The following is a 21,618-nucleotide window of genomic DNA, read 5'->3' on the forward strand; positions in this document are numbered from 1 at the left end:
CCCAAGAGGCCAAAATGTAGTTTATTATTAAGCTTTAGTAGTATTTAGCATTGCTTGTACAGTATCACTAGAAGTAAATATTATGTATTGTTAAATATGTATACTCTGAATAAACTGGGGAAGCTTACTTATATGTGTTGTGTGTAAAATCCTGTATTAAATAAAGGCCTACTGTCGGTAACTTATTAAGTCATAATTTAGTATAATAGTATGTTGTCTTGTTTATTGTATGCGAATTCTGACTAAAATAAGGTTTTTGCTAGGATATAATAAATCATTAGACCATATAAGAATATTCACGAATCTGATAAAAAATTATGAGTGGTTTACCGACATAAATCTAAAATAATAACTCGGCTTCCAATTAAACTTTCTGTTAACGATTCCCTGCTGAAATTCCAAATTTAAATCAGAATGTGTGTGTTATTCAGTTCTTAAGCCATTCAAATATTTGATTATTTTAAATAGATAATATAACACACATTTGCATAATTTACAAAGCAAAATTCACAATAACTAAACGTACGGGTATTTGCTGAGTTTAACAGAAAAGTGTTGATTTATGGCTTCAATAAAGACATCCAATCGAACATATATCTTTTTAATCAGATATAATTAAAACAAATTTGATAATTCGTCGTTTATTATACATCGCATACTATTATTATCAAAAGGTAATCCAAGGTTGGCGCATTAATGTGAGCATGCGCGAAGTAATACCGCCACGGGTTGCGAAGGAACTCAAGTGGAATCGTGTTTTGTATCGCGGTATATGTCTTGTTACGTTGTAAACTAGCAATGATGTTAGCACGAGATACTTTCATATGGTGTACAACTGGATATAGACAAATAATCAACTGTCAAGTCTGCCATGTACTACTTCTTTTCTAGGACGGTCTGTTTTACAACCGGATAACTTTGAAGGTATTATTTTATTTTGCTTTGACGAAACAAAAAATTAGAGATATGAAGTATATTATATATAGAGGTGGATGAAGGTTGATAATGTATGATTGCTAGGAAAATAATTCAAGATTTTAATCGCTTGATTATTCTATGTTAACTATCGGTGATTGTTATATTATTATATTACAGAATAAAACACTGTAGCGTCAATAATCACTTCGTCAGTCATCATACTACATGTAAGGCCTGCATTTGACAGCATGCATTCAACCGGTCACCAATCCTCCACTCTTATAACTTCGCAAATGAAATCTCACATGTTTTTTGTTTTCCTGTTAATCGTCGTCTTCACAACAGGTAAGAACTCGCTATTTGTACTAAATTTTATGCATAATTTGTGAAATGGTAATATCTAATTTCGTATTCTGTATTGATCAACGGCCGCCAGGTACATATATTATATAACCATGTTTGACGGACAAATACCATTAGCTGCGTTTCACAATCAGTGCACTGTTTCTCTGATCCATTAATTCTATTCAGCCGGATGACAAACGCCTTGTTGGTCATTAAAATGACTTGCGAGAGACGTATGTCTTTACAGGACAAACGTCTAATCCATTTGGATTTGAATATAAAAACTGCGTTTTATAAATAATGCCTTCTTACTGCACATAATGATCTCAGATGTTTATTTCGTCAACTACTAAATACCAATACATTAGATGATAGCATGCTAATGGAGTGCCAGAATAAAGTCGTCTACGTCGAATGATTTCCCCAAAATAAATATCGACAGTGCAAACAACATTGATGTAACGTCATAAATATTACGCAACACAATCAGTACGTTATTTCCGGTCATCCAGTAATTATAACAATGGTCATGCGAACATTTAGAGGTCCTCTATCAGTGGTCGGTTAGTCGTAGTCGCTCTCTCCTTCAAAATGGTCACCATGGCACTCGGTGGTCATCTCGATATCAAGTTATTACCAAGTCGAGTGGGATATTGGCCGTTCGGTCGAGTGACTCAGTCTCGATTGAATACACTAACATACAATGTTAGTGAACATCAACAATCCCAAAATAAAGATTGGTATTATTAAATTTGGTCACTAATAAACTTTCGGCAAAATTATACAGAACACATGACGTTATTTTGAGACACTATATGTTTGTCGTTGCTTCATATCAAATTCCATCTAGAGAATTTTAGTAATTATATAAAATCAATTGACCTAATTGTACTATGTGTTCATTAGGCTTATCAACATCATCATTATCTGCACCTCTGTCAAATCCATCGGCACACAACACTGCGCAATCATCATACACTACGGGAATCTTTTTTTGGCACGGCCATGTGTTGATCTGGGCCTCCGTGGTTAAATAAAGTTGAATTGAGTTGAATGATAATAAAGTTCCATAAATATATTAATTATCATCACCCTCACCAATCATTGTTATCATGTCAGTATCAACAATACCAAAAAAACGTTATCAATATTACTATATTGATAAACATCGGTCATCATCAGTAAAGCTACGTTTACGACGACGACGATGTCGTTTGTTAAAATAATGGAAAATCCTGAAAGTAATTCCGTAAAACGGAACTGAACAAGTGTGAATGCAGCTTTAGGATATAACCGTACAATCACTGCATACCGTAAAAATAACAACATTGCAAAATAATGTAAACCTAACATTTATCATTGTACTATTATGTATATCGTCTTGTGTGTGCGTTCTGCGCATAGTGACGTCATCGACATCGGGTTACTTAAACTAAACTATTCTAACATGTACACTGTGTGACTTAATGCGTAAGTTTCAAATGTATATTGGGATTTGTGGAATTTGATGTCGGTGTAAAGAAACGCCGTATAAACAAACTTACAGATGTATATAAACTATGGCTTGACAACTAGACAGCGAAAGGGAATGATTTCATTTTATTTTTTATTTTTGCATACTACGTAATCCCCAACGCCAACCAATCAGATTTCTCCTGCCATCCTTCTTTACTCTCTACATGCCCCTTCATGCCCCTTCATGTCTATTCATGCCCCTTTACAGGATCCTGCCCATTACCACGCTCCTGTTAATTATTTTCCTGAATGTTTATATTGTCATCATTCTGTCAACCTATAGTTCTCAACCTGGCAGGCAGGCCCGCCCGCCTAACGTTAGTCGATGGTAATAAAGTAGGCCTAATGAAAACCCAGTGAAGAAGAATTAACGTGGTAGCAGAAAAATCAATGTCGTTATAAATATGATGATGATACCATTGATCGATGGACATGGCAAGACTGGCGCTGACGACGACGACGCTGCTCGTATTCGAGTGTTTATTATAATATCAGAATCAGCATTCAACAGCTGTCTACATAAACACGATATATTAAATTGCAGGTTTAAAACACAAGTATCTGGTGAATTAACCGTGTCGAGATGATAAACCGCGCGAAAGATTGGCGCGCTTTTTCTAATCAGAGTATGACGGAATCAATTACAGGCAATCTTCTAAAAATAATGGTACTAAGTTAAGATTGATTGCGTTATAATTATCACTTTTTTATGAAGGTCATTAATTTTAAAATCATTTACACTGGATAAAAGGAAAAGAAAACAATATATTTTGGTTTACATTGACAGCTGGATATTTGAGTCGAGTTCTAGATATTTATATTTTCTTTAAAAAGAAAGACAAGAAAAACTTGCTGCTTATATAACAACACATTTTTTTGAAGTTATTAGGAAAAAATGTCCCTAAAAAATGTCAATATACGTATATATCTATATCATCTGTGTGTAGGCCTATATAGATGTAGAGGAAATTCTACGTGCGTACTTGTATAGTTTTCAAGAATAGCATACCTACACACACAATAGCTGGCCATGTGTTACAACATCAATGAAATAATGCCTTCAAATGTATGATACAGAACCAATATTTACAGAACCCAATTTAACCTAACATGTGAAAACTCTGTTATTATTCAGTCATTCAATTTATTCAATCTTTGGTCCATAGAAAGTATTAAATTACGTATAAATTAACAAACAAAAAAGCTGTACTGACTAATTACTACAAGTAAAAACGTTTGTCTTGAAAGGTTGGAATGTAAATCAATTAATTATAAAATTTAGACGTCATCTGAATAAAGATAAATGAGTTGGAAATAAAATTCTGACGGATTTGACAAACGCGTTTGCGTTGCGCGCTTATCACGTAAACGCACAATGCTTTAACGTCTTCCCACATTATATTTATAACAATATTTCAAGGAAAAAATAATGCATATTAGACACGACTTATATTACTGATATTATAGATATATATAAACTTTAATCGATATTTTGTTGGAGACTTTATCGATTACCATATATCATATTGGCATCTAAAATCGACATGTCACGTTTGAGTTATACAATCCGGCAAATATAACACAATTCGTGCACTATCATCAACAAACAAAAAAACAAGTTCATTCTGAAAAGATTTATGCTAAATGGAGTCAATTAAAGTTGCAATTAAGACTGTAGCTCGTAAATTGTAATTACTTATTTCGAGTTGTTAGCCATATCAATAATGATTGTAATTTGCAACAACTGCTCTTGATTCAGACAATAACCGTACTGAATTATGGGTAATTTAATGAAATAGCTTTATTATTTGTATATACCGTAACATATTCAATATAAAGCTCTGTCTCCACTATCAAACTAGTTTTACCAACATATGGTAGTGATATGTTCAAATATAGTAGTGGTATGACATCATATCATGTCCAAATATGTTTTCACATAAATTTGATAGTGTCGACAGGGTTTTAGGTTAACTGAGTTTGACTGGTATATGTTTATTTATTTTTCATTCAGGACAACGGCCGCTTATAATTTAAAAGCGGTTCGATGCAGTACCCCTGTGTATGTTTATCATTTACGCGCGCGTCGACATCAACACATGCGCATTTTAGTAGGGTGCCGATGGTAATTTGTGTTTTGCTGCGAGTATATTATTTGCATTTGCGTCTTATATATACTGTTTTTGATGTTTTACATTGTTTAAAAAAAGAATATTGTCACAACGCAGCACGTACAGCACGTACAAAATGATTCTCACACACGATGTGAACTTAGATCCGCGTTGTTGAAAGGCGCGAAGGGGGCACTTAAACTGATTTAGGAACTGGGGAGATATCGGTAGGTTTCCGATAATCGGTTCACCGCGCGTGTCTAAGTGCTGCAGGAATCATTTAACACCACACCGATTACATACTAACTAACATTAGTGGCATTCGAATATACTATTTTGAAACTGTTCATCTTTTTACCACCGCCGACAGTTGGAGTAATAGTCAATTAAACATTTAATTAAAGCCCACGCGGTGCCGTTGTGCAAGCCCTGGGCCTGACATACCGAGAATCTCTCAATTTCATCAATTAGGACGCCTGGAGATTAAGCGCGCAATTTTACCTGTAAAGCAGACGACAGTACCTTGTCATCGCGAATTAGGTTGCGCGCAAGACTCCACGTCGTGTGGACAGGTGTTTATTAAGTCATGTCATATTCGGAGCAGGTAAATAGTAGGAGTGCAGGAGTGCAATAACGTTAGGGGCAACGACATTGTGCATCAGTATTACACCTGGTGCAAAATGCATCGGCATCGTATTTGTTGAGACTTTACTCGGGTTTCACACACGATCGATGCGTTTCCATTCTATAATCGTTGCGGTTTGGAATCACGTTATAATTGTCGGCATGTTGATGTAATTTTAGATATTACGTATTGACTATTTTCTAAGTTTTATCGAAATTTATAATTGTACTATTGATCTTTTAATTAAACTGAAACATTACAGCTTTGTCGCCATGTTTTGGGATGCCTGTTGGCCTCCCATACTTATAATAATTCCAATGTATTCAAAATTATCAATAAAATGGAGAAGAGATAACAAATATGCATTATAGCCTACATCAAAATCACAGTTACAGATAAAAACATAATAAAAAATAAATGTCTACACAATGTTTTACCTAACGATGATATCCAACATACAATTACATTTTTGCTAGCCTAATTGTTTACTTGTTTTGTTAAGAACAGTGCTAAAAGTTGAATTCAAGATGTGTCTTGTCTACACTATCAAACTTTATGATGTGCCCATATATGGACATGATGATGTCATATCACTACCATATTTGGGAATATCATTGGGCACGTTACAATTTTTTTGTCAAACTTATTTGATAGTGTAGACAAAGCTTAAGAAAGTTATGAAATATTTTGGTAAAGTAAACCAATTCTTAATATCAAACTTTGTATATATCATACATAAATAATATCACAATCCATACAAGTATATTTATCCATCCATATTTATAGTACAATTTATAATACATTACCAACGTTATGTTTATAATATATGTATGTATATTAATGTAAGAATTGTTTTTATTATCATAATTTGGTCGCGTTTATAAATGAAAATAGACTATTTTGCAATATGGAGGCGTGTTGGCTCCAATATTATGAACATATACATTTTTATGAGGGATGATTAACCCTAAATCCATTTGGATTCTTCAAGAGAGCCACGAGCTTAATCTTTGAACAAAGATTTGTCTAAGTATATAATGTGTTAATTGGCCATTAGCATTGTGATAAGTATACGTTTTCTCACCAGATAGATATTACACACACAAATCGTTTGAGGGATCTTCTATTAAACGTGAACTTGTCATCGCACCAACAAAGAGCATTAACTATCTTGCGTTCCGATAGCTTCCGTAACTACGCCAATTTCACACTATTATGAAATCAGAAAAAAAGCATGTTACTTTCTTCGCAATGTTCTCGTTTAATATTATAATGATTGCATTCAATCTTTTCATTTCATTTAAAAAACATTTGTTAGTTTCAATAATGGCAAAATAACAATAATGTTTTTTTGCTTCCTTCATTCAAATAAATAGTTCTTTTTCATTTACAATTGACAGCGATGCATGGTGGATATTATCTTCAGGACATAAATAGGCCTGTTGGTTTTTTAGATTTTGTCTTGAGGCTTTTTTGTCAGTATCATCAACTTTGTGCGCATGCGTTTTGCTTATTGCAGTAATTGTGATTTGATATCAATTTCACATTTCGAAGACAAACACACCAAGTAAATGGGCTGAGATTCTTGAATTACACGTCGATTCATCACAAAATATGAAACGTTAGATATAACAATGCTAATTATGCGACCTTGTTCTTATTTTGAATAAAAAATGACATTTTGTTTTCTGTTTGCTTTCTCATTTTTATTTTAAAAGTTCTGATTTTACATTTACTCATTATTATGTAGGCCTAACACAGTCATGATTTAAGCATTCGTAACTCTTACAATTTCTTCTCCTTTAAGTCTCTTTTGAAAAAAACATCTATTTCTATCTCTATGATATTATTTCTTTTTATCCTTCTTTCATAGTAGGCCTACTGTATATTTATATTTATATATTTATTTTTTATATCTTTGTTAATTTTGTATAATTTTATAGTTTATTTTGTATTTGCTGTTTGTATTGTTTGAGGGTCCCTAATGATCAGCTTATGCTGGATGGATCACCCTCATAAAATATTGTTCAAATAAATAAAAAATAAAATAAAAAAAATTATATTTGCCATCTATATGCCATGACTCCATGTTTGGTTATATATATATATAAACTTCCCAAACGTTGTAAATCCATATTATAATATAATATAATGAGTACAGAGTTTGGTTATAATATTCACTATTTATGAGCAGGAATAATAAATGTTGGTATAATTTACGTTTTCATTTTCTTGTTTATAGATACTTCGTTAGGATCGTTAGATGAGGAAAAACTTCACAATCATCTTCTATCTCGTTATGTCAAGTTCGTTCGACCAGCGCAGAATTTCTCTCATCCAATTGTTGTACACGTTGGGATGTCTGTGTCGCAGATCATCGACGTGGTAAGACTTGAATTAAAACTTGGTTACCCCTTGCGCAAGTTACGCGAGTAGTACGCGTAACGCAGGTAATTTGACCAATCACAAGCGACTCAGGTCCGAACTGTAGCGTGTGTTTGGTGCACGTTTTGTTTGCGTTGCGCAGAAAGTGATGGGATAGTTATATAATAAGCCAATAGGTAGATAACAATTTATAATGGACGCGAATTACTGCCAAAATGTCCATATTATTTTGTAAAAATTAAATAGACATGTAAAGTTTTAATAAGAAGAGAATCCATTGCGAACAAAAAAAGAGAAACCGTGATATTACAGACAGCGAAATGGAAAATGGGTAAATGAGGAGGCCGAGGAGGCCAAAAAGGCAAGGGGGAAGAACAAGATGAGAGAATTACCGTGAGGACAATAAATTAACTAAATATTTAAAGAAGAAACCAAATCATTTCACATTGGCTTTACACTGAAATCCTCATTTTAAAAGCAGAATCAGAAACGTAGCAAAATACCTCTTACGTCTTAGTGGAAAGAATGTAGTGAAAACTAACTACCCACTTAAGAACACGTCTTAAATTCCATATTATCAGAAGGAGTTTACTACAGAACGAGCACATTACACATTTTATATCTTGTATGTATTACCGACTAGTTTAAGTAATTCAGCGCAAAAATATGAGAGTTTTTGATTTGTTACCGACCTCGTTTACATTAATAAGCCACTATTAAAATAAATGGGACGCCATATTTTACAAATCATAAATTCTGGTGTTTAATAGTTCAAGGAAACCGTACTTGTGTACCCATACTAGAGAATTGTTAATGCTTCTTTACATTCATTTTATTTTTAGATTTCAAGCGCATTTGCGTACATCTTTAAACGCGTTGCGTGTATCCTTAAACGCGTTGCGTGTATCCTTAAACGCGTTGCGTGTATCCTTAAACGCGTTGTGGGCATCCTTAAAAGCATGTATGTGCATGTATTGTTTTTTTTAATGTTTTTCTTGAACATGCCTTTTTAAAAAAAATATTTACCTGAAAAAACTGTAATTTAAAGCAAAAAATAGTCAAATTGAATGGAGGTCAATGAATGGGTTTTTGTAAGTGAAAATTATTTTTTTATTGACCACATCTTTAAGTATACTCTGAAACTTACTTACATGAAACTAATCCTTGTAACCACAACAAACGTTCTAGTTATGTGTGGTCTTCTTTTCTCTGTACATAGATCTCCGTAACAAATCGGAATATAATGGACTTTATTTTATAAGACAATCAATACCTAGATGTTAACCTATTTCATCAGCTGTTGTAAAACAAGATAAACTAACACAACAGGCCAACATATTTTGAAATGTTGAAGGTCACTAATATTTGAAGAAAAGGGCAAATATGTTTAAAATAAATATTAACGACATTTAACTCTGTAGTTGTTTGAAAGCAATGTTAATTCGTCGGTATATAGCCTCGATCGTGGTCAATGAAAACGTCTGTCGGATCGCGGGAGACCGGGGTAGGCACTCTTCACCCCCTTCCCCTCCCCCTCCATTTTGAAAAACACTTCTTCGATTCTCATTAAAACTAAGTGTATGCACTCCAATCGTAGTTGCTTGAAATCAATGTCAATTCATCGGTATAATAGCCTCAATCGTAGTTAATGAAAGTGTCTATCGGATCGTGGGGTACGCACCCTTCACCTCCTCCCCCTCTTTTTTAAAAACAAGTCTTCGATTCTCATTAGTAAAATTAACCGTTCAACTCCTCCATGTAATCGCATGATTGTCATCTAAAATAATAATATTGCTTATCAACCTAGATAATCTTTAAGAGTTTGGGTGGGATCCCTTCTTGATCTTGATTTATCTTGATTTGATTTAATAATTGATAAACTCCAACTGGAGTATCACTCAATGTGTGAGTAGAGGTTGAGGAGGGGAGAGCTAGTCATGAATTAGTTTGGAGAAGGTTTTAGTGATAGTGGTTGAAGTTGTAGAGAACGGGAGAGCATTCCAGTATTTAACTGTGTTAGTCTCCATTTTGTATTCATCATTTCCATTTACCAATATTGTTTGTACTTTCAATTAAGCCTAACTCACGATTACATGTCTTGTAATGCACCTCCTCACAGATTTCTTTCTGTCAAATTATACGAGTATCATTCGTTATACTACGGCAATGTGATGCTAAATTAACCCCTTACCCTAACAGGACGAAAGTACTCTAACCCCTACTAATGATCATGACCATCCGGGTTCAATTCAACACCTGACTCTGTGACGTTGCACGCAAGAATGTGGCACGATACGACCTTCTTATCAGGCCTACTTATTCTGATGATGATGATGATGATGATGATTATGATGATGATGGTGATGATGATGATGACAGGGATGGTGATATTATGGTGATGATGATGGTGATTGTGATGATGATGATGATGATGACGACAGGGATGGTGATATTATGGTGATGGCGATTGTGATGATGATGATGATTGTGATGATGATAATGATGATGATGATGAGGAGGAGGAGGAGGAGGAGGAGGATAATGATGATAATGATGATGATGATGATGATGATGATGATGACAATGTTGGTGATGATGATGATGATGACGATGTTGGAGATGATGATGATGGTGGTGATGATGATGATAATGGTGATGATGATGATCATGATGATGAAGTTCCATGAAAGGATGAAGTTAATATTATTGACGATGAGAAGAATGATGTTGATATGATAATAATCGAATAATGTAGTGATACAATCGTTGTAGTTTATGTTGGAATATTGTTGCTACAGACATTTACAACGATCGTACCTTTAGCGACAAAATCATGTAGATGCGTCCTAAATACCACAGCGTCGTCGTCGATAATAAAAACGTATTTACGAGTTATTTTGTTGTACCGTCTTATAACGGATGATTGATCACGAACGCCTTATCGACATAAACGACGTAATTGCCTTCGATAATTACGTACCCGTTACAGCAGACACGCTGACGTCTATAAAATACGTTGTGATTTTTATTTTAGTTTTATATAGTAAAAGGCTTGCACATAATAAGTAGTAAAACTGTGTGTAATGTGGGCTGTGTCACGGTGTATACGATGCATTGCTTGACGTACGTTGATATTTGAGCTGTGTAATTTATTGCCTTTGATAAATCTATCGATAATTTCACTAGGTCGACAAATATTCCTGAAGCATGTTTAAATGAAACGAATGAAGAAAAAGGTAAATCAACTAAAATAAAAGCTGAATATATTAGTTTTTATTCTACTTTGATTTAACTCGTTCTTAAATATTATTTTGTATAATCGTTTTCACCCTTATTATTTAAGTCAGGACACATTATACATGTTAATATGAGTAGATAAGATGATAAGATTATTGGTTATCAATCAATTCACGTTTATTTATTCCCATCACAGTAATAGTAATAAAAAACATACGTACAGAAACACAAACACGAGAAAAATCGCACTGTTCATGAAAAAAAAAATAATTTCAATTTTTCTATTTTCCAAATAAAAACCTGTATTTTTATTGGAAAATGTTTATTTGGTCTTAATATTTCTTTTTGTAATAACCACAACAATTATAAGCGATAATTCATAATTGTTCTTATAATTTTTGTGTTTGTTACATTAAACAGAAATCTTTGTTATATTTTTATTTTTAAACAATCCCAGAAAACAAACATGTTGTATGCATCTAAAATTATTTTTTCTAAACTAAAAATAAATTTACTGAAATGAGGGACAAGACATAAAACCTAGGCTTAGGCATTTCTTAATCTCTGTTGATGGTGTTAGCAAGTACTTGCTGAGTACATTAGAGACTACGGTGATTTACATGTATAGATATTATACGACGCTCATTAGCTTATAACTATCGCAATACGGACTTAATTTCTTTTGGCCTCTCTATTCCACTGCTTTATTATTAGTCACGTTTTCATACGGTAGACATTTACAAATTTAAAGACGCATTCTCGTGTGTATGTTGAGCTCACATCACATTATAAGTGATACGTAAATATTTTAAGCTTAATTTTATATTTGTAATTGCGATCTGTGGTAAATTGTAAACATTCTGTCATGTTTACAGCGAAAACCATGCGCGTTCGAAAACTGATAAAAGCGTTACTACGGCTACACGCGCGTGTTCAAAAACTGATAACAGTTTTACAGCACACGCGCGTGTTCGAAAACTGATAAACGTTTTATAGCACACGCGCGTGTTCAAAAACTGATAAACGTTTTACAGCACACGCACGCGTTCAAAATTCGACTGAATTTTTCTATCTAATTTTTTTTTTCTCTAGCAATTAAAGTTATCTTGAAAACACTCATAAATCTTTCCACTAAAGCTCATGACTTAGATGTCATTCAACCGGGCAACGCCTCCAAGTCGACAATTTAACATGAATTTTTCAATTCTGTAAAGATACACAAAATTGCGTTTAGAACCTCAACGGGTTGTTGTACCTTGTTATTAGGACTAAATCATACATTTCTACATCCAAATAGGGCAAATTATTAATTATACACTTAGATTTAATGAGTCACTGTTATTATAATATCAGATATCACATAATGCTGTATAAGAGTTAACAGCCTTTCGTGTAATTGTAATTATGAACGCGACTAACTCATTCAATTGTCCCCTTCAGGTAGGCAATGATATCCTTGATTTCACCCCCGGGGGTGACAATTTTACGCATGACTAAATCGATAACATCTCACTATTATGTTTAACATAGCCGAACTTTACACACAAGCACGTATAGGGCTTATAGATTAGTGGAAGGGATTTAATTTTATTTAATTACATAATTAGAAAATCGAGGATGATAGAAAAGGACGATAATTATGAGGTCAGATTCACTTGTTTCATTAATCTAGGAGGCGAAATCTTATTAGCAAAAATTTGTTGTGACTAGAATGAGTTAACTACTCGGCTAATATTATTTAGGCACCTGCTTCATCGACATTACTTTATGCCTATATTTCGTCACGTTTCCTGCGTCCTATCTATGTCGAATTTTATTTGTACTAACATGATTAGGCTAATAATATAATGTATAGTTGACCATCACAGCCAGTCCAATCATAATTTGATGCTTAGAATTCGTTGCAAATTCTTTTGCATCGATATTATAATATCAAATTGCTCACAGGGACCATCTTTGTGAATGTGTGACCTCATAAGTATAAATTTGGGGGAAAGTAAACTAGTATGATATAGCGCAAAGCACACAAATTACGTACGTAACATTCTTCATCTTTTTTACCGCGCATGTCATATTGAGATTACCGATGACGTCACAACGACAAGGTTATTTTAAAATGCAACATTAAGCAGTACTTTGAAACATTATCGACGATGTTAATAGTATTGTATGCATAAACATCGAATACTTTGATTGCGGAATAACTCTTCAAATATCCACCTACTCTACACAAGATAATGCTATTACTTCAATCATGGTATCCCACCTCCATGCTTCAATCTAAATCATTTCCATGCCCATCGCCATTTTATATTCCCAAAGTTCCTCGCTTCCATGAAGTAGCCCAATAAGGCGTGTTATATACAAAATTATATTTTAACCTTTAAAATTCTTTATTTCATTTGTCATGCTTGTCAAGTTTTGCCGTATTTTTAAAATTCTGTTGATTTAAGTTTGACGAATGCATTACATTCTATTTCATTGACTCATTCGTCACCCGCATCTTCAATCGATTGTATCGTGTTCAGGCCCTAATAGTTTTACGTTTAAAATAATATTATGTGTATTGTTATTTTATAGAAAGATTTTCTGGAATAAATTCCTGTTTAAGCCTATGAAGATGACGACGTATACATTATCATGTTAACGTTTCTATTGATCTCAATGATTAAACAAAAGATCAAATATAAACTACATATAGCATGTCTAATAAAAGCCAGTAACGATCCAAGCTATTATTATAACATGAATATAGACATTATGAGCGTACGTTGTGTACTCAGCTTAGCCAATATGAAAGTATCGTTGATCTAACCTTGCTTAGTATTACAGCTAGGCCTACCCATGTCTCATTACGGAAACCTTAATAAAGATAACCTTTAGAATGTCATGCAGCTACTCTTGTGTCAGGCCGCGGACACTAAAGCTATTTATTCGCGCTAACCTAATCGCGTACATTTCGCGATGCGGCGGAAATCAATGCGCAACCATGAGTCAGAGGCCACGTGACATATATACATATTTCAAGCATCTAAACTAAATACTCGTAAAACAAAAATTCTGAACTGTTTCAAATGTTTTAAACCAGATGAAAGTTTGACGTGTATGTTTCTCTCGCTATTATAATCTGGTTCAACATTAAAATGACGGAAAATCAAATGTCTGACGCCTCTAAATCATACTTCTGAGAAAGAATTAATATTTATTTATTGCATCCATCCAATCCATCGTGATCTTCGCTTCCAATACATAATACTGACTGACACATGATATTTATGATTATCAACAAAATAATGAATTGGTATCATCATTTAGTTTATCCCACTCATCAATCAATTCATCCACATTAATTTCCTCGTCTTTTGTTTTACACTTTTTCCAGCTGTCTCATCAGTCATTTTACCAGGTTTTCCTGGGGGGCAATGTCGTGTCTTTTATCGCCTACATCATCTCCTTTACTTTGATTTACAACCTAGCGGCACGCTTCACTTAAATACCTGAGGCAGACGAAACGGCACGCGCCCGCTCGAGTTGTAACGTTGATAATTCACCCGAGGCTGACGACACGGCACGCGCCCGCTCGAGTTGTAACGTTGCAATTCACCCGAGGCAGACGACACGGCACGCGCCCGCTTTAATTTTGTTAGCATTGTACTTTACCGAGGAATTCTTTAACTTTTTTTTATTGCCATAGGCTTCGAGTGTGAATAAGCAATCTTGTAATCTCTGTCTTGTTGACAGGTACTCACATTTACACGAAATACGGATGGCATGCACTTTACTATGCCCTTAAATATCTGCATGGTATGCTGCAATAGCCATGTTTGGAAATGATCTATTCGCTGCTTTTGATTTTTATCTTTAGCACTCTAATTAAAGACGTGCGATGAATACATACTAGATTTGTAAGCGTGTGCATTTGCTTATTGTCGATTATAATATTAGAACCTGTAATTAACATCATTGTTGTTAGGCCAAACATCAAAAGTTCAGCAATACAAATGGAGTATCTACGGTATACGGATTGGCCGTGTACGGACTTTATTTCTAAAAAAAATTAAACGTACCCCCACTGTGATTAAGTCCGTTTGTTTTTATAAAAAGATGTCATTCTTAATTTGTTGTTATATAGATTGTTATTATGGCTTATAACCCAATATGAGCATTGCGACAAGAATCACATTGTTGGTGTAGGCCTTACACTCCTGCCTCTTCTAGTGGAACCATTACATACATTACTCTTTAAACTCAAAATGTTAAGCAAACAAATGGCCATTAATAGACTGGTTTATTTTGGGCTCGGTCCAAAAGTGTGGTAGATGGATCGATCGTACCGTATGCGAAAATTGATGCAAACGATGAATGGAGACGAAAATGACAATTGTAATTGTAATCAATGATAATGACGTCATCAAATAAACCACATCATTGTGTAAATATGAACTAAATGACGACAAGAGATGCAGCCAGGTTTATTCATAAAAAGGGCGCTATATAATATCTGGTATTATTAATTTAAGAGATATAAATAAAAGTAACGTAATAATAAATTACGCCACGTGTGATTTACATGATTTAGATTTTGACAAATGTGATAACAACAAGACTCGTCGTGTATTCGTTATGAGATTGATTTATGTGTTTTGCAAATACATCTGAATTGAGAGGGAGATGTCACAAATCATGATTCTGTTTTGCTTCTTTTTTTTAATTAGGACGAACGAAACCAAGTCATGACAACTAGCTTATGGGTGAAACAGGTACGTATAGAGGGCGCAAATTACAATTATTATAGTTATACTACCCGTCGAGAATAATACATGTACAGTACAACACTAGGCCTATTCCCGACAACCCCCAGGGAGGGAGAAAAAGGCGGCGTGGAAGGGAACCTACCACATAATGCCGAGGCTTAGTACAATAATCTCCTAAAAGCTCATTCCCCTACGTTCAGAATTGAACCCTTTACCTTTTTTCTTACAATGCTATACCATATCTGTTTTTGTTTGATTAGTGCTATTTTACGTGGATTTATCACATTTTCTTTTCTCGCTGTTATCATAACTGAATGAATTTCTAATCGAATATTAAACTACCTATGAACATTTCAATGAGTTATCAACGTACACGTCATGCACTATACTCGTATATTCTTGACTACTATCCTACGCTAATAAGTCACTGGTTCTCTTCATCAGACTTGGGTTGACTATCGACTGACGTGGAAACCACAGGATTATGGGAACCTAACTATAATCCATGTCCCGGTCAGTGACCTTTGGAAGCCAGATCTTGTGCTCTATAATAAGTAAGTACTGCGTAACGTCATTTAACTTGTCTGCTAAACTGAAGACTGTCTCGTTACTTAGTTTTGAACTCGCAAATAGAAAGTTCCCAAGTGCTCCGGCTTTCTAACCGCTCCTATAACGTACGTTAAACCTGAGAATATGTTTTTGCGTAGTGCCCAAATGGAAACAACCAAGCTTTAGATAACTCCGATGTCATGGGGAAGGTTTTCTTTCAGACAAAAATTATATATACATATGTATTTACAAATGTACCGTATATTCTATCTTTTTCACAGTGCAAATGGTCCCTATGACGTCATCCAACTTACGAAGGCAAATGTGTTCTACAACGGCACGGTATCGTGGCAACCACCGGCAGTCTTCAAGAGCGCTTGTGACATTGAAGTCACCTACTTCCCATTCGATGAACAGACATGTAAAATGAAATTCGGATCGTGGACCCACGACTATAGTCTGATAGACTTGGAGGCAATGCAGAAACAGATAGACCAGGGGCAGTACTGGCCAAACGCCGAATGGGACATCGTTGAAACACCCATCCAAAAGCATACTATCAAATACGAATGTTGCGAGGAAATTTACGTCGATTTGACGTTTGTATTTGTCTTACATCGTAAGCCATTATTTTACGTTGTAACAATGGTAGTACCTTGCTTACTCATTACAACGTTAACAATCTTTATTTTTTACGTCCCGCCAAACAGCGGTGAAAAGGTTACGCTGTGTACGTCGATTCTTCTAGCCGTCATTGTGTTCTTGTTACTGATAGCCGAACTAATACCGTCAACTGCTCAAAATGTTCCTCTAATTGTAAAATATTTATTGTTCACCATGGCAATGGTTGGATTTTCGACTTTCATAACTGTGATTATTATCAATGTCTTCCATCGCGCGGGTTCGACGCATACTATGCCTGCTTGGGTGCGCTTACTCTTCCTTGATTTTTTCCCGCGTATTTTACACATGAAGCGATCGCATGATGACGATCAAACCGATCGGAAAGACGATAATGTGTACTCCAGTACAGACTGTCTGATAAACAAACCGCCTCTTGAGACGAGGGAGTCGACAAGATCTGAACAGAAGTACTTCTTTGGTATTCTGAGATCAGGCTATGATGCGCTGTGTTGCAAAACGGAAACTCAGCGAGGTCAGTACGAGATGGGTGACATGGAAATGACAATTCGTGACGAAGAAATCGTCACTGGGCGAGATGGTCATGGAAACGATAGACCTAAAAATACACCATCTCGTAATAATTATTCGAAAACAACAATTGACAATATTGATTTTATTGTTAATCATTTCAAAGAGGAAGATGATGATACCAAGGTAAGCATACACTGTATAATCGATAACAATACTTAAAATCGGTAATACATAACAATTCTAAAAATCGATAACAATAAAAAAAATCGATAACAATAAAAAAAATCGATAGCAATACTAAAAATCAGTGGAATGCCACCATTATTGCTCTTTAACAATATTAATGTTTCATTTTTGTTTTTATTTCGCTCAGGTCAAATCAGATTGGCAGTTTGTGTCCATGGTCATCGATCGTATTCTAATGTTAATATATACATTAGCAGTTGTAATTGGTTCAGCCACCATACTCTTGTCGTCTCCACTGCTGTGGGAAGGACGAAACGTACACCGTTATCCTAACGTAGAAAGTATGAAGTCCATCGACTTGACTGACATGTACCCTTTGCCACCAACTGCACCTCCTACTACTATTTCTTCTTCAGTTGAAAATGTCACATATGTTTAACTAGGTATACATACGGATAACCAGAGTTAACGAGTTATTTCCAACAGTCAGTTCCTGATGGAGTTAAGCTACATACAGTTTTGGAAAGTCATTTACTGATTACAGAAGAAATGAAAAGCCGAACAGGAGTTAATTCTCTTTGGACAAACTCGATAGTTTTCAGGCTAGTGTGACTTTATAGGTATTGCAAAGTCATGGGTAGTTGTGAAAATAATATAATCACTGTAGAGTTATCAACTCAACGATATCTTATACTACTTCCCTTCCAATTGAGAGTAATGCTGACGATAGCCGATGGAAGACGTCAAAGGTTGACAGCAGCGTTTACTCACAGACAAGTTCTAAAGTCATTCAAAAGCAGGTTGTTTAATTTCTAATCTGATTTAATTAAACTATACCACTGAAAGATTATGACTGTGGGTTTGAATTGAAAATACAAAAGTGGATTTGGGTTGCGCTAGAGTAGGCCTACACTCCGCCGACTTGGAGTTTTGTAAAGGTGACCAATCGACGTTTTAGAATTAGCACGAATGTTATCGATGTAAAGCAAATTAAAGGCTGTTTTTTTGTTAACATAACCAATGCTGATATTTTATATTTACTGAAATAGTTCGTTGCGACGTTATTAACTAATTTAGATTTTAGTTCCTTGTAACCGTTGAGCGGTGCAAAGTGTTGTAATTTTTAATTATACAATATATATTTGTGGTAGAGTATAGGCCTATCGATGACAATTGTCCTACAGGAACGATGTTAAAACATCATCATTGTCTAAACCGTATAACAGGCCAATTGGAAGCCTGCCAGGATGAACCAGATATCTATTTTAATTTTGAAAAGATCAAGTTCTACTTACGAAAATAATCAAATGTAATAATGACTTACTTAATATTCACAGCCTTTATAATCAAAATATAATGTTTATAACGGGTGGGTAATTAAATACAGTAATATGTTTTTGATCTTTTTGAGAGGAAAAGGATTAGTGGGATTTACCAGTGTATGGAATATGAAAATTCAAAACGTGTATTTAAATTTAAATAATTACGAAATTACAAAGGACACGAGATAAAAAGGTCTAACTTTATCATAGTTCATTTTATTTGTCCAAAAGGAAATTCATGTTGACATACAAATTGTTCAAAATTAGTTGAAGGTTAGTAATACAGAAAAAGACAATAATATTTGATACAATACAACAAAAAATTACTATGATAAACAATGAAATTAAATTAGTTGATTAAAATGCCTGATTGAATGTGGAACAAAAGAGTTAATGCGAAGAAGCGTTTTGTTCTACTTGGAGCAGTCATCAACCACCTTCCAGATATTTATGAATCATAAATGGACATTGGCAAACTTTTGATAGGAACATTGTTTTCGGTAGGTGAGGGTCCAAAGAGCGCTTGCTTATTTGTTTGCGTTGAGACATGATGGGTTGTCCATATTAACACTATTTTATAGGCCTAATTTGGATTAATAGGTTAATGCTTTAACAACATTATTTTTCTGGGTTAAATAAATTTTCCCTCGTCTTTCCTATTTATTAATTAAGTAACAGAGTTGTAAATAACGTACTTACAAACAAGTTTTTATAAACAACAGTTAATATGCCCGTGTCAGTTGCTACACCCTCATTATTCACCCTATTCCCAGTGCTGTATCTCTCTCTCATCTCTCTATTTGGTAATACAGCATCACAGTGGTGCCTGTATCATGTAAGGCTAGAGTGTGAAACACATGTGATATTGTATTACCAAATATTCCTGATATGATACTTCAGAAATAGATACAGTACCGAGAATCGGCTGCATTATTTTAGCGTGAGGTGCAAGGTAATAGGGATCAACGTAAAATAAAATGGTTGTCTTATTAAGTTTTAGTATGTATTATTTTATTATTTAGAGACTCAACAATAAGGAGTTAACTGACTTTGAATGCTGATTGTTAAATCAATTTAACAGACATGAGTCGTGTATGAACAACCTAATTATCTAATGAGCACGTTTAATATTATCGAAACATAATTAAACAAACTAAATATACGACTATTTAGGAATGCATTAGTAGAAATGGTAATGAAAATAACGAAATTTGAAGTTAAAATACCAACACAAGCAGTAAATTATCATGTACTCTAAATAAAATAAGCGAATATTAAATCATAATGTTAATTTTGTTGTTAACTGTGTCTTTAGTTGTCATGAGAAATAAATGCATGTTAAAAGCTTTTTGTAATGCTACTCGTCCTAAACATCGACGCGTATGAATGCCATAATGCATTTGTTTGGAGGGATACTTCAAAAGTATTACCATTCCATACGGGTAATCGATTAGTTGGCGTACCATATTTATCAATAATCGTTCAAGAATCAGAGTGTACATTACCTCACAGATAGCTCTTTACCTTTATTTACTTTTCCTGCTCATATTTCGTTTTGGGAGCTACTGAACTATACGAAGTTTTAGTATTATTCTTTATCACGACCTTTGTATTATCATCTATTGTTGGGTGTTGCTATGTATACACACAGACTGACTCCCCTAAACGGACGGAACGAAAGTCTCGACCCGAACAGACTCTGGAACCAGCAGCGCATTGTTGTGTTATAAATCGTGTCTATTAAATGTAGCTGAAATGTAAGGAAGTCTTTGTTTCTGGAAAACAACGAGATAATGATGTGTTATTGTTATTTTTAATCCTGCTAATCTATGCCGGTGAGCAGAAGAACAATTACTCTTTCATTAAATCCAAGAGAGTTAGTGAAAGTGTAGCTCGCTTTTTGACCAAAGATCATTTTTTGAAAATAGTCACTGTTTAAAGAAAACCGTTCATACCATCTAAAATGGAGCAATGAACGGTGTTTGTTTGAATGTAGGGACAGAGTAATGATGGCTAGTTTGTCGACACCAATCGTTTCAAATAATAATTCAACGGTAACTATCAAAAGCTTGACGGAACTTCCAAGTGAAAAGGTAGATTTGCCCAGAAGACGTTCTTCGTTAGTGAAACAACTTAACGGCAGAATTCACCCACTTACAGAGCCTGACTCTGGAGAAATGGTATCAATGGAATGCTCTGGAAGATCTTCATCGAAAACTTCTTCAACCACTCATCTTGTGGAACCAGACTCTGGGAGTGTTGCTTCTTCTAGTCAGACGCCACGGCAGAAATCAGGTTTAACCCGATGGTCAACTCTAAGAACTGTGATAAGAGTAGCTCGACCTCCTAAGCGAAGGAAGCCGAAAGTTTCTACACAGCGAGTTGATTCATTTCTGGAGAAATTTACAACCAGACAGCGAGAAGGTGCTGACGAGGATATATCAAACGGTAGCACTTGTGAATGCGAGACTGATGATGTGGATGAGTTATCGTGGAATTTTATCGCTCACCCCGAT

General features: G+C 34.6%; 2 protein-coding genes and 1 long non-coding RNA gene across 4 annotated transcripts in view; 2 read left to right on the top strand and 1 right to left on the bottom strand.

Annotated features, from left to right (window-relative positions):
• LOC144835307 (uncharacterized) overlaps positions 1-21,618 on the bottom strand; it is a 67,729-nt gene that overhangs the window by 42,962 nt on the left and 3,149 nt on the right. The window contains exon 2 of one of the 2 annotated variants that reach the window (XR_013611080.1): positions 6,599-6,724. The exons of the other annotated variant lie outside the window; for it this stretch is intronic. This is a non-coding gene — a long non-coding RNA (uncharacterized LOC144835307). The remainder of the gene's footprint in view (positions 1-6,598; positions 6,725-21,618) is intronic. 2 annotated transcript variants of the gene reach the window in all.
• LOC144835303 (neuronal acetylcholine receptor subunit beta-2-like) overlaps positions 1-21,618 on the top strand; it is a 51,776-nt gene that overhangs the window by 23,194 nt on the left and 6,964 nt on the right. The gene's annotated exons all lie outside the window — the stretch shown is intronic.
• On the top strand, positions 722-20,365 carry LOC144835302 (neuronal acetylcholine receptor subunit beta-4-like). Its single transcript, XM_078690383.1, has 7 exons — positions 722-924; positions 1,096-1,263; positions 7,757-7,899; positions 15,852-15,896; positions 16,335-16,444; positions 16,721-17,777; positions 17,968-20,365. Exons 2-7 carry the CDS (start codon positions 1,167-1,169, stop codon positions 18,217-18,219), a joined length of 1,704 nt encoding a protein of 567 aa, XP_078546509.1. The 5' UTR covers positions 722-924; positions 1,096-1,166; the 3' UTR covers positions 18,220-20,365.

The sequence above is a fragment of the Antedon bifida genome, chromosome 2 (assembly GCF_963402885.1).
Source record: "Antedon bifida chromosome 2, ecAntBifi1.1, whole genome shotgun sequence".
In the NCBI taxonomy this organism is placed as follows: Eukaryota; Metazoa; Echinodermata; class Crinoidea; order Comatulida; family Antedonidae; genus Antedon; species Antedon bifida.